Source organism: Urocitellus parryii, chromosome 9, assembly GCF_045843805.1.
Source record: "Urocitellus parryii isolate mUroPar1 chromosome 9, mUroPar1.hap1, whole genome shotgun sequence".
Taxonomy (NCBI): Eukaryota; Metazoa; Chordata; class Mammalia; order Rodentia; family Sciuridae; genus Urocitellus; species Urocitellus parryii.
Window position 1 is genome coordinate 88,583,287 of NC_135539.1, and position 14,923 is coordinate 88,598,209.

General features: G+C 34.3%; 1 protein-coding gene across 2 annotated transcripts in view; it reads left to right on the forward strand.

The window, feature by feature from the left end:
- The window catches only part of Wdr64 (WD repeat domain 64), a 125,873-nt gene extending 121,409 nt beyond the window's left edge, over positions 1 to 4,464 (forward strand). Inside the window, exon 28 of one of the 2 annotated variants that reach the window (XM_026390771.2) lies at positions 4,385 to 4,464. In XM_026390771.2, the coding sequence (XP_026246556.1) occupies positions 4,385 to 4,464 (80 nt within the window). Of the gene's footprint in view, positions 1 to 4,380 lie in introns of both variants that reach the window. The other variant, XM_077802823.1, reaches the window with a different exon arrangement.
- Positions 4,465 to 14,923: the final 10,459 nt, after the last annotated feature.

Genomic DNA, 14,923 nt, shown 5'->3' on the forward strand with positions numbered 1-14,923 from the left:
ATTTTTATTTTCTGCAGTGCTGGGAAAGGCACCCAGAGCCTTGTGCATGCTACATACTTTGCTTCTTAATCTTATTGCACCTATAAGATGGAGCCATGGCTTCAGTCAGCTTCTGACTCTCCAGCAAGAAATTTTCCCATGTATTAACAGGAAAAACATAAAATGCTTCACCGTTTACAATGTATCTTTATATATGATTCTTTTAATTTTCACAATAAGTTCAAAGAAAATGTTAGTTCCATCCTAGAGCTGGGGAAGAAAACAGGATCCTAAAGCAAGATCAAGTGACTTGCCAACTATCACATGCTAATTAAGTGATAAGCTGAGTTTTTTTTTTTTACTCTACATGTCATGCTCATTTTTAGTAGATTAATGGTCTGTACAAATCAAACCTTATTCCTTATCCACTAGTTCTAGAAGCTTGCATGGGTCTGACTTAATCTGTTGGGATTTATATTTAGTGATTCAAATATATCAAACACTAAGAGGAAGATCTAACAGCACATGGTGGTTTTTATACAGCCCTTGCCATGAAGTCAGATTAGAAACAGAAAGAAAATAATTTTTATTATCCACACCCAATTCAATAACAGATAACAAACAGAATGACAACAACACAACAGTTTTTAAAAGCATGAAACATGTTTAAAATGAAGTAAAATTAATGAACATGGGAAATTTTACCATAATTTTGTTAGCTTGTGTACTTAAGGATATTAGGAGTGCTTCCTAGTAATTATTAATTCTGCCAATTTTTCCAGTGAGAGCTTTCGGCAATAGAAGAGTTTTCTATAAAAATAGTACTATTACTTGGAATTGTCTTAAGTAATGGGTGAAACATCATCACATAAATAATCTAAAACTAAGAGACAATTAAAAAAAAAACATTATTTGTGCTGGGCATGGTGACCCACACCTGTAACCCAGTTAATCAGGAAGCTGAGACAGTAGGATTGCAAGTTTCAGGCCAGCCTGGGCAGTTTAGTGAGACCATATCTCAAAATAAAAATAAAAAGATTGGATGTAGCTTAGTGGTAGAGCTCATGCCTAGTATGTGCAAGGTCATGGGTTCAATCCATAGAACTGAAAACAAAGCAGAACAAAACTGTTCTGGCTTAAATGTTAAGAAAAGAATTAAGCATGGTTAATGGGTTGAAAATAGTTTCCAAAATAAAATTAAACTTGTTTTCAGAAAATTGTGTACTTAGAAGAGGACAATAAAATCTGAAAACCAAAACAGATTAAAGCCACCAGTGTGTTGATTTTCTGCAACTTGAGGAAGCCAAACAGCCTAAGTATGAAAATGGTGGATGAAATCAAATCAATAAATAAACACCCAGTGCCTAGTCTCATAAGAAGCATTTCTAGGAAGGTGAGCATAAAGTGCCCTCAGAAAGTTTAGATTCAAGATTTCAATTTAGTGAAACAAACATTTATGGAATACCCTAAAAATTCTATCATGTGCTTGGCAGTGTTACAGCCACCAGAAATCTATTCACAGATCAGGAAGCTCACAGTACAGAGCAGAGAAAGTACTATGAAAAAAGTCCAATAACAGACATCCTCATCTCTTTTGACTTCCTATTTTAAAATATAGAAATGCTGGCTCCAAGTACTAACTTCTGTAAATGGTTTATAAATCTCCTGCAAATGAAACTACAAAATTATAAAATACTAATCATAATATAGGAAAACAAATTAGAACACGTTATATTCCTTTTCAAAAAGTTTAAATGTGGAAACAGAGAGGAAGAATGCGAACTTTGTGAAATGCAACCTATTTCCAAAATTGTAGGCACATATCCAATCATAGAAAAATTATTTAAGTGAAAGATGGTATATATATATATATATATATATATATATATATATTAGCATATTCATAGTTTTTCCAAAGAATATATAATGACAGAGAATTTCTCATGATTTTATTTTAGGTGAAAATTATAACTCAGTAATATTTTTAACTATAATGGCTAATATTTATTTTCAAATTAGTATGCCAGGTACAATACTGTGCACTTGACATGTAGTCTTTCACATAATCTTTGCAACAACTCTTTGAAGTAGTTACAATTATCAGACTCATTTTACAATTAAGAAAACTGAAGCACAGAACATAAGTAATTTATCTAAGATCCCAAAAGAACTCAATAATTGAGCTGGGGTTTAAACCCAGAAGTTTGATTTTAGAGCCTGGATATTTAAATATAATACAATACAATTCAGAGATAGATGAGCTGCTAGTCTCTCCTGACCAGAATAATATTCTTAGAGTGTACAAATAATGAACATTAAGAATCCCTTCCCATCACTCTCTTTCCCTTCTCCCAGCTTGATTTTTCTCTGTTGCTCTGATGAATTTTTTTAAGACATTTTCCATGGCATCTTCTTTTTTTTTTCCTTAAAAAATCATTCATTTTTTTTTCTCACTGGAATGAAAATTCCATGAAGGCAGAAACTTGGTCTTACTTATTCTGTCCTGCAAAACATCTAGAATAGACTTGACACATAAGAGACACAGAAAAAAGTTGCTGAATATAATAATGAGTTTTTATTAACCCCAAATTCCTAACAAGAGGAATTCACAAATTCCCATCACTAGAAATGTACACATTAGGATCTTCAAAAGTCTAAACTATAAAAATATAAATATTCTTTGGAGGCAACATTCTAATCCTCTTATCTATTATTAACAAATGCCTTAAAGAGCTACTGGGAATAGGAGCAAGGATGCATTTGGGAAAGTCAGAGTGGTCAGGCACTAGGAATGTCCGAAAGAGGTGTTTGGGGCACCGTGGGCACACTGCATCCCTCCAGGTCTCTTAAGGCTAACTCTGCTGGACAGTATTACTGAGTGGCAGGTCAGGGAGGGCTTGCCTCATTATTTTCCTATTTTCCTCATTCCCCATGAAAATCAAAAGTTGCCTTGAGCTGGAAGTGGTGGCCCACACCTGTAATCCCAGTGATTCCAGGTACAGAGGCAGGAGGATCAGTTGGAGGCCAGCCTCACCCACTTAGCAAAACTCTCGGTAACTTAGCAAGAACCTGTCTCAAAATTAAAAGGTCTGGGGATGTAGCTCAGTGGCAAAGAGCTTCGGGATTCAATTTCCAGTGAGAAGGGAGGTGCAAGTTGGAGACATAAGGGAACAGAGATGCCAGGACTTCATAAACCTGAATCAAGGTTCTAAAGTGATGTATTATATCTAATTTAAGAACTGTGTCCTTTACTGAAGGGAAATTTGTATATCAAAACACTTTTTAAACCAAATGTTTTTTTTTCTTTAGCAAATCTACTTCCAAAAATTAAGTATAAAGAAATAAGGGCAGGGGCTGTAGCTCAGTAGCAGAGCGCTTACCTTGCACGTCTGAGGCACTGGGTTCGATCCTCAGCACCATATAGAAATAAACAAATAAAATAAAGGCATGCTGTCCATCTACAACTACTAAAAATAGTTAAAGAAAGAAGGAAGTTGTAGCAGGCGTATGTTTTAGTTAGTAAACTTTTTTTAAAAAAGATAAAAGAAATACAAAAAGGAAAATATAAAAAGGACCCATGCAGCTTGGGAAGTTCCTTTAGCTTGGTTTCAGTAGAGTGATCTTGGGTATTAAGCCTCCTAACCTTGTCTCTGGGGAGCAAGAGGAGCAGGCACATGACCTACTAGTGTCTAAGCCTAAAGAATCTTTGAGTGATTGAATCTGGACTTTAGTAGTTTATTGTTTTTGTTTTACCTTATAATTCGCCTCTTTTTTTTCCTTCTGTCTTCTTTACAATAGATCATAACATCAAATTGATGTGTGTTGCAAAATCATATAACCAAGCCTTTCAAAATTTCTATATGGTGTCAATTTTAAATGCTGGTTGGACATTACTGATAAAATTAGATATTTCTTAATACAAACTAAATTAAACTAAATGAATTTAAAGTTTCATCTTTTTTTCTTCCAAAAATATCCAATTCAAAACCAACTCATTTTTCTCATTTGTGTGATCATCACTTGATTTTATTTTCCTACTGGTCAGCAGAATCTGATGTTACTAAGATTAATTATTAATTAGCTAAGTTTGTTTTAACTAACCCTTCCCATGTTTCTCAGTTGAGCCCTAGAGTGGATAACTGTCCAGTTAAAGTAGGTTTAAAACTTCTCACTTCTATTCTTCTACTATACCCTTGTTCTACTTCCTACTTGTAGCATTCTTTTGTCTGGAGACACATTGGAATGTGAAGTAAATGACTACACACACAAACACACACACACACACACACACACACACCAGGAGGATTAAAAACTTTCTGTAGTGATGAAACTTGAACTTGACTCTGGAAAATCGTTTGTTCTGTAAACTAGTTATTAAATAACATGCCCTTTATTTCACAGGGAGGACGGAAGAGAAGTTTGAAAAAAAATTTAGTGCCACAAATCAATCTGGCTTCTTCCTTCTTCCCAGCCATGCCCAAGTAAAGAGGAAATTCAGAATTGGCTGCTGCACATAAAATGACAAGGTCTGGATGATACCCTGGTCTTATTTCAGGATAAGAATGAAAGTCCACCAGAGTCACTGGTCTCTGGATCCTCAGACCATCCTGTTGCTGACAATTGCTTTGGGAGCTTTAGTGACCTCAGCTCTGAGTATCAAGCAGGTGACAAGCAGCCAGTTCACTGATGTCTTTCATACATCAAAATCCATTTAAGGAATAGGAGATGCTTCCTGTTTAGTATTAACAAAATTAAATACACAGAAACAAACAAAAGCAATAGCATAGAGAAATCTAAAATAATATAGTTATCTATGATTCGCTTTATACCTTCTACCATATGCACCATAGTTTATAAACGAGAATTATTATCAGAATGTATGCAGGCAGAGGCAAATTATATGTCACATTTTATGGTATATGAAGAGAATTATTATTAAAAAGAAAAATGTGACAATCAAGCCTCTAGTTATTTGTCTTCTTCATTTAGAGAAATGTTATCTGATAGAAAATATTCAGTTTCTAAGGTAAAGACAAATTATTTACATTTAGTTTGGAAATTAGTACAGATAAAAAGAACTTAAATGGTATCTAAACTTTCTGGGGTTCATCTTTTATTAATTAATTGATTTTGGTATTTGGACTAAATGATCAATGTTACTCGTCGGTATGCATAAAGAAAGAAAACATCAAAACTTTATCAGTAATGAATCAGATTTTAAATAAGTCAAAATCATGAACAAAGTATCAGAATTTTGAAGGCTGAGAATTAGCTGACCTCTTCAGAAAAAAAATGATTCTGAGAGCTAAATAAAAATGTAGCCTAATAGTCTGCTTTTCCCAAAGCACCAGACCACTTGGGTAAGAAAAAAATTGTGGTCTGTTCCTTGGTAATATCAAGTTTCAAATTTATAACAGATTTTATAATTCTTAAAATCCCAAAGTGTTTGGAAAACTAAAGAAATTTGTTATTCACATAAATTCTATGTTTATAAACATTTCTTTTTGTTTGTGAACTGAAGTTCTCTGAAGAAGCCACATCTATGTTGAAAAGCCTGCAGAGTGTGTGACCTTGGCTGACCAGAACATTGTGATTGTGAGAGATGGGATGTTGCAGATCAAGAGCCAAAGTTATCTTGGACTGTCTTTGGTCCCTTCTAATACCATTTACTATCAACCTTTGTATCTGACCTAGCATCATGTGACCATTAGATTAAACTCTTAGAATGTATAGCTAAGCTTGACAGACCTCTAGTCTCCACCAACTCTAAAGCTAAAATTCCAGTAACACTTGAAACCCATGGAAGAGATTGCTTGCCTTGCTGTAGCTTGTCCCTGAGGTTCCTACCAATGTGATTGGTAAGTGCATTGATTTATGGCTTTCTTTTTTTTTTTTTTGTTATATGACCATAAAATTTAATGTAACCTCTTCCCTGGTAGAATATAGCATTCATAGAAACTTGCATTTGTATTATTGGGCCATGGTCACTCTAATTAGGCTCAGCATAAAGTATTTTTGCTGGTGTGGTAGCCCACTCCTTCAATCTCAATGACTCAGGAGGCTGACGCAAGAGGATCACAAGTTCAAGACCAAACTAGGGAACGCAGCAAGACCCTGTCTCAAAATAAAAAAATAAAAAGACTGGGGATGTAGTTCAATAGTAAAGCTCAATTCCCAGTACTAAATAAATACATAAAGTACTTTCTTATTTCCTTTAAATCAGAGTTGTTATTTTATACTGTGTTCATTTAGACATTTAATTTTTGTTGCTAATAAGAATGTGGTGATTTCTCCAACTGCTTTTCTTTATCTTCTAGCTTTTTTCTTTATATACTTTAATTTCACTAGAAACTTAAGTACCAAGAGAAAATACTGAACATTAACATTTTAAAGTTTTGTTTTGGGGGTTTTGTTTTGTTTTGTTTTCTAGTATAGGGGTACTCCATCACTGACTTACATCCCAGCCCTTTTTATTTTGAGACAGGATCTCGCTGAGTTGCCAAGGCTAACCTCAAACATGTGATCCTCCTGCCTCAACCTCTTACGTAGCTAGGATTACAGGTGTATGCCAACACAGCAGGCTAAAATTTGTTTAAAAAATTTGTTGATGTGTATAATTTACTCAAATACAAAGATACTCTAGAAGAAGAGTACTAGTTAGAGAACATCAACTACCCTTAACTCCTAAGTAAACCAATTTTTTAAAAAAAAATCTAAAACTTAAACTTCTAAGAAGTTAATAGAGATGATTTATTTTCTTTCTTTTAGTTTCAGTTGTAAAAAAGGATATTTTATTTACTAAAACAAGACAAAGTTAACTACTTTGCCAAGAACTTAATCCCTTTAAGACGACATTCAAGGGCCCAAATTAATATCTTCCACCCATTTTGCCAGAGGAATTCACTCTCAAAATCCCTTTAACAGAAATAAACAATTTCTTGATCCCTTTAAGATTTAAAAACCTTTCAACATTTTTTTGTTATATAAGTGATTTACTTTCAAAAATGATATTATACATAATTATGTAGCTAGAATTTTTAATGATACACATAATATAGAGAAAAATTTGCCCTTTCTTTCTTCTCTAAAATTGTAGACTGATTAACCATTGTTAAAGGGCATGATTTTTTGACATCAGATTTAAAATATTTTATCACATCGTACTTAGGGTGGAGTTAGAATGTTCACTAAAAATAGGATAATGAGTTCTGCATCAGGTAATGGTGAAGTAGGTAATTTGGACAAATCACACCCCCTGAGGACAACTTGAATTGTGAAACATTTCTTTGAAGGCATTTGAGAGTAAATACATTGACAAAGTATGAACATGACAGATTCTGGGGGAAGACTTAGGCTGAGGATTGTCACCCCAACTTTTGAAGCCAGTTTTCAGCAATGCAAGTATGTACTGGTTCCAGAAGAGAAGATTAAGAAGCTGAGAAGCTGAAATGGTAATTAGGGCAGAGGGCTGAGTCCCTCTTACTTTGCATTGGGTTCCAAAGAACTTCATCCTAGAAATATGGGTGAAACATAGGCAAACAGATCTTTGCTAGGGACTATATAGTTCAGCTTCCAATCGTTGCAAACCCTGAAATTGGATGAAGGTAATTCTAGATTGATGGAGCCCCCAAATGCCTGCAGAAGCAAAGATAAATATGAGGAAAGATGAAGATAATTTAGTCCTCAAGATATCTTCATTCCAAATGTACATTTGACCCACTAATAAAATATTACTTGGTGCATGAGGAGACAAGACAGTGAAAATCAGAACTAAGGAAAAAAAAAAAACCAGTTCACAAGATTTACCAGATAGATAGACTTTAAAACAACTAGCACTGAAAAAGAAAAGCAAAAATTAAACTATGCTCAGCATATTGGAGTATATAAAAACAAGAATTAGAATTTCAACAGAAAATTAGAAATTATTGATAAGAACTAAATAGAAATCCTAAAACAACAAAAAAATGAGAAAAACTTACTCCAAGGATATAACAATAGTCTGATAAAAGAGAAAATCAGTGAACTGAAAAATATTTTAGAAGGAAATATCCATAATGAATCATTAAGAGATGAAAAATAGGAGTTAAAAAAAAAACAGAGGTGAGATAGTAAGAGTAATACATCTCAGAAGAAAATGAAAGAATAGGGTTTTAGCAATATACCAACTGTTTTTCAATACCTAATAAATGGGGCTGGGGTTATGGCTCAGTAGTAGAGCACTTGTCTACCATGCGAGAGGCACTGGGTTCGATTCTCAGCACCACATAAAAATAAATAAATAAAGGTTCATCCTCAACTTAAAAAAAAAAAAAACTAATAAAAGCCACTAGTTCACGGATTCAGAAAGTATCATAAGCTTTAGGTAGAGTAAATAAAATTAGTAAAAATGAATGTACATCTACATACTTCATAGTAAAGTTATTGAAACATTATGGAAGAAATAAGAGAGGATTTGCCTTTAGAGGCAAATTGTCTTCCTGAATAATGCAAGTAAAGTAGAAATGGGAGGAGGACCAGGAAACAGAGTGATATACTCATACTTCAAAAATAAAATAAAAGCTAACCAATTATTAATCAAATCAAAGGACAGTTAAATGTCATATGAGGTTTTGACAAACAAAAACCAAGAGAATCAATCATAGTAGATGCACATTAAAGTACTGAAGAATATTCTTTAGCAGGAGGGAAACAACTGGGGAGTTCAGAGATATAAAAAAGATGGAAAGCAATAAGAGTGGAAGATCTGTGGATAAACTAAACACAGATGATAAAATTGATACAAAAGAGATATAAAAGTGGAGAGGAAAATAAACACAGTTCTCTAAGGCTCTTCATTGCTTGGGAGAAGGTAAAAGAAATAATAATCCAACTCTAATAAATCAGGGATATGTATTATAATATCTGTGTTAACCACTAAAGATAACAATATATATGACTATATATATTGTGGCTATGGCTCAGCAGTAGCACACTTGCCTGGCACGTGTGAAGCACTGGTTTAGAACTCAGCACCACATATAAATAAATAAAATAAAGGTCTATCAACAATTAAGAAAAAAACTTGATCTAAAAGAAAACATGAAAAGGTGGGACGGATAGAAAATACATAGAAACTTGGTAGATTTAATTCTAAATATATCATAAATATGAAACATTTGATAGGTCTTCAGATTAAAAGACATAAAATTGTGTTGTCAGAATGGATAAAATAATGCAAAACCCAACAATATATCGTAACAATCCTAATATATAAGGACACCAAACTGTTGGAGATAAAATGATGGAAAAACATTTATAATACAAAAGCTCACCAGGAAAAAGGTAGCATGTATAATACAAAAGCTACAGAAATATTAAAGTATACATTAAGAAAATAAGAATCTTCACACTAGTTTTATTCATAATAACTCAAAACTGGAAAAAAGTCTACTTCCCATCAACAGAAGGATTACTAAACAAACTGTAATAATTGTGACACAACAGACTATCCCCTACAATTATAAGGAATAAAATACTAATTAATGTGTATATTAACGTGGATATGTGACTGGCCTAAGGGCAAGGGTACCCAGGGAGTTCTAGGTCCAGGTTCTTGGCATGCTGAGCAAAGAACTGAGCAAGAGGTTGGCTGAAAAGCCAGAGGTTTGTTGAAAGCAAAAGAAAACACACTTGGAGAACAGAATGTGCCAGGCTGAGAAGATCAAGGCCCTGTCTACACAGTAAAACTGACTTCTGCTGGGCTCTGCTAGTTCCCCCCTTTCTCCTGTAAAGATCTAGGTTTGATTGGCACCTTTATTGACAGCTGAATTTGACATAATTTCTTCTCTACTGCCCAGGCATTTCCTTTTCCCCTAGAAAATGCACAGAGGGAGAGCAAACTGCAATGCTGATAACCTTAAGTAGCGACAAGTTTACTTTGGGTCAGTCCCTCTGGCTCTGCACATGCCCAAGATCTGGGACTTTCCCTTTAGGGTCTTAAACTCCCCTTGTTGTCATCTGTCTTACTCCCTTTAACCACAAGAGGCCCAAGTTTCCCCTCACAGGAAGATGCTGGGTGAGGATGAGGGGCCCTAGCCCTTCCCATGCCCTCTCTTACCTAACAGATCCATCGTAAGAGCATAAGTCATAGAAGTTTTGAGAAAGAGATGGGTACTTTATTATTCCATTCTTATGAAATTCCATAACAGGTAAAGTGAATCTTTGGTGAAAAATTAAAACAATGGCCTCTCACACCTACTCCCTCCATTGTGATACTCTCTGCCACGAGGTCCTCATCAGAGCTGACCTGAAGCCAGCACCAGGTCTTTGAACCTACAGAACTAAGAAAATTCAGATGAATTATCTGGTGAATGACAGGAAAAATTCTATAAATCTGACATTATTTCTTTTTCTTCTGAGGAAAGCCTGGTTCTGAGCTACACTGTGAAGGGAACACAAGCTGTAAATTGGCAAGAAACTCTTTTTAATCCGATCTTGATACTGGTGTAAGTGATGCTGGGGATAGATAGGGTTAAGATTCAGTTTCAGATCAATTTAGTGCAGAATTTGAAGTTGGATTTTTCAACTCAGAAGACTATAGCCTCAGTGAAGGACAAGAACTCTCAGATAAAGATGATGAGATATATTGAGTTTCTGTCTAGCTGGTATGAAGAAGATCCTGAGGTTTCCTTAGTTGACTAATAGAAGCATACCTCAGGTGGTGAAATGAAAATCCCCTTCCACACATTGCCACAGATATTGGGTTTTTCTTGAGAAATGGCTTCCCTAAAATAGAGGGGAAAAATAAAGTAGAAATTCCCCAGAAGGCAAATTAGAAAACAGCACATGAAAGAAGTTGAGTGACCCTGAATTCAATCCCTGGCACCAAATAAATAAATAAAAATAAATAAATTCCCCAGTACCCCCCTTTTCCCTCCCCCTCTTCCCTCCTGCTGAACCTCTTCCTCTACTTTAGTCTTCTCGCTTCCAGTTTTCAAGAGATCCTCTCCCACCTTTCTTTTTTCTTTCTTCTCTCTTAACTTTCACTTATGAGAGAAAATATGATGACTCTTGATTATCTGTGTCATAATGCTTTCAAGTTCCACTCATTTTTCTGCAAATGACATAATTATTATTCTTTAAGGCTGAATAAAAATATATTGTGTATATGCCACATTTTATTTATCCATTATCTGTTTGCAGACACCTAAGCTGGTTTCAGAGGTTGACTATTGTGCATTGAGCCATTATAAACTTGGTTTTGCATGTATTATTACAGTAAGCTGACTTAAATTCTTTGGGGTAAATATGAAGGAGTATAGCTAGAATATATAATGTTTCCATTTCTAGTTTTGGAGGCAACCTCCATACTGATTTCCATAGTGATTATACTAATTTACAATCCCACCAACAATGTATAAGTGTTCCTTTTCCCCGACAGTCTCTCAGTCATTTATTTTTATTTGTATTCTTGATGACTGCCGTTCTAACTGGAGAAGAAATTTCAGTATAGTTTTGATTTGTGTTTTCCTAGTTGCTAAGGATACTGAACATTTTTTTCATGTATTTGTTGTAGGTCATGACTCTTCTCAGGATGAACTCAGGATTCCATGAAGGCAAGAACAGAAACCATATGATCTCTTGAAGTTTAGGCTGAGAGCTCACCCAACGTCTTATCTGCTGTACTGTATTAGCCAAATTAAGCTACAAGTCAAATTCCTACTCAAGGAAGTAGGAAAATAGTCATAATACAAAGTTGAGTATGCATACAAAAATAGGAGGAATTTATGGCTGTTTTTCTATTACTTACCACACTCCTTGTGATATGGTTTGTTCCCCAAAGGTTCGTGTGCTATAAGCTTGGTCCCCTATATGTGGTATTGAGGTGGTGGCACAGTAAGAGGTGGGGCCTAATGGGAGGTATCTAGGTCATGGGGACTCTAAGCTATCTCCAGGGAGTGGATCTGGTCTAATGGGCCTAGATTCGTTGTAAGAATGAGTTTTTATAAGGAAACCCCATGCTTCCCATGAGTTTCTCCTCTATATTGAGTGATTTCCCTTTTTGATTTTTGCTTCCTTGCCACTCTCACCAGATGTGAAGCTGTTTGGACTTTTTAACAACTAAAATAGTTAGGCAAATAAATTGTATTTTTTTAAAAGAAAGCACCTAGCCTCAGATATTTTGTGATTGTAACAAAAAAATTGACTAAGATACTCCTCAAATATTTATTTAAATTCATTATAATCCTAATAACGATCTCACTATTTTTTCCTTTAATTTGACTTGGCAGGTTGATTATAAAGTTTACTTAAGAATATAAAAAGTTTTCATATATTAGCTAGGATACTCTTGAAGATGAAGAAGGATAGACTTGCTTAGTTATATATCAAGATAATAGAAAGCTACAGTATGATAATTGGCGTAAGTATAGGTAGAGCCGTGGAATAGAGCAGGAAGCACAGAAAGCAACCCTCACATTCTAGATGTTTGATTTATAGCCTAGGCAGCACTGCAGCACAATATAAAACGGGTTATCTCTTCTGTCTATGGTACTGAGAGAATTGATTATCTATATTTAGAATATTCCCTACCTTACACCATGCATAAAAATGACATATAATTCTAAATGTAAAAGGAAAAAATATGAAGTAATTTTAAAATAAGTCAGGGCCTGGGGAATGTGGCTCTATGGTAAAGCACTTGCCTAGCATGTGTGAGGCCCTGAATGCAATCCCCAGAACAGCCAAAAAAAAAAAAAAAAAGTTAAAATAAAACAAAGATATATTTCTTCATGAACAGAGAAATAATTCTTAAATGGTGTATAAAAAGCACTGAGCACAAAATAATAGGTAAATTGAATTATATTACCGTTTGAAAATCTCTATTCATCAAAGACACAATTAAGAAAGTGAAAAAGAAAATAAATGCATGAAAAAGAAAGCTATATAAAGGCAAAGGTTTTTATAACTTATAACTAGGATTTAGATCCACAATAAATGAAGAATCCCAACAAAGCAATAATAAAAATAAAGATAATCCAGTAGAATAGACAAGAGACTCAAATTGATATTTCACAAAGGAGGATATTCAAATAACCAGTACATCTATGAAAAGGTACTAAATCTCTTTATTAGTCAGGATAATGCTAATTAAAACTACATTAGGGCTGGTGTTGTAGCTCAGTGGTACAGCATGTGCATAGTAAGTGTGAGGCACTGAGTTCCATCCTCAGCACCACATAAAAATAAATTGGAAAAAAAGGTATTATGTCCATCTACAACTATTTAAAATTTTTAAAACTACATTAGATGAAAGAATCAATGAAAAAGTTTCTTGGACTAATAAGTGATTATATCAATGTTCTAGAACACAAGGTTAACATATAATTCCAGTGGCTCAGGAGGCTGAGGCAGGAAGAGTGCAAGTTCAAAGCCAGCAATTTAGCAAAGTCCTAAGCAATTTAGTGTGAGACTCTGTCTCAAAATAAAAATTAAAAAGGGCTGGAAATGTGGCTCAGTGGTTAAGCGCCCCTGGGTTTAATCCCCAGTACCAAGGGGAAAAACACACACACACACACATACACAAAGTTAACATACAAAAGTCAATTGCTTTCCTATACATCAGTAATAAGTGAGACTGAAATTAAAAACTCCGGTATAAATCTAACAAAAATATATACAAGACCTACATGAGGAAAACTATAAAACTGTGACATAAGAAATCAAAGGAAGACTAAATAAATGGAGAGAGATTCTGTGTTCCTGATGTCAAAACCTTGAAACTACATATTTTGGTATCAAAAAATAGACCTCAAACTGCTGTTATAATCTGATATTTAGAATTATTACATGTTGCACCTTAAAAAAAACTAGTTTCTTTTAATACTTTTTTTGTTTTGTTTCTGGATAATGAGCTATGATTAAAAGGTTCAAGCTGTTAATTACAGGTTCTTCTCTGAAACTAACACATTGTAGGTGTGTATCATCTTATTTCCAACATGTGAAAAGCAAAATTAGTCATACCTATCATTAAAATTTTTCTTGTTTAAATCTATTTTGAAATGCTAGAAACATTGATGTGCTATTTAAGAATTTTGATCAGATGGATATAATGCATGAATCTAATTATGATTTTGAGGACATTTACTAAATTAAAATTTAACATCCTCATTGCCTTGTTGCTTTTAGACATCAATATTTCTTTTGATTCCTATCTTCAACCAATGTCTATTATGAGTTACAATATGAAATATGGCTGAAACAAAAGCTGAGTTGCTTGGGGCCTCACTACGTGGCTGAGGTTAGCTTTGAACTTTCAATCCATCTGCCTCAACCTCCAGAGTAACTGAGATTATAGGTGTGCACCATTACACCTGCACTTGTGATGTTTTCACTCAACTCTTTTGTGGCTCTGAGGATATTGAGACATATAGTCTGTTTTTCTCTTACAAAAAAATAACATTTGGGGCTGTGAAAGTAGGAGACCTAGATATATAGAAAGGTGAAGGAATAGTTTCAAGATAGGATGAGCTTAAACATGTTTAAAGACTTTGAGACATGTAACAGCAGAGGAAGGAACCAGAAAATGAAGATAGAATTTGCCTTGTTGCTTTTGGTGGAGTCAGATCTGCCTTAAGCGGGAGCAAATCTCACCTTCTATTGTGGCTTTAAGCAATAAGAAAGTGGGTACAGATAAGGATAATTTCATAGTTGCAATGGGAGGATGTTGAAGATGTTTCCACCACTTTGCCTCAGTTTCTCTCATAAATAACAACTAATATGTATTAGTAATTAATTTTTATTTTATGACAACAAAGGGTTTATTTTGGCTCAAGTATTTATTATTTATAAGGCCCATGTTAAGCACTAGACATAGATTTTTCTCAATGAATGTTCATAATGCAACCATGCTATTATTATTTCCTTTTACATTTAAGTTTTGTTTTGGGGGTATTTTTGTTTGTTT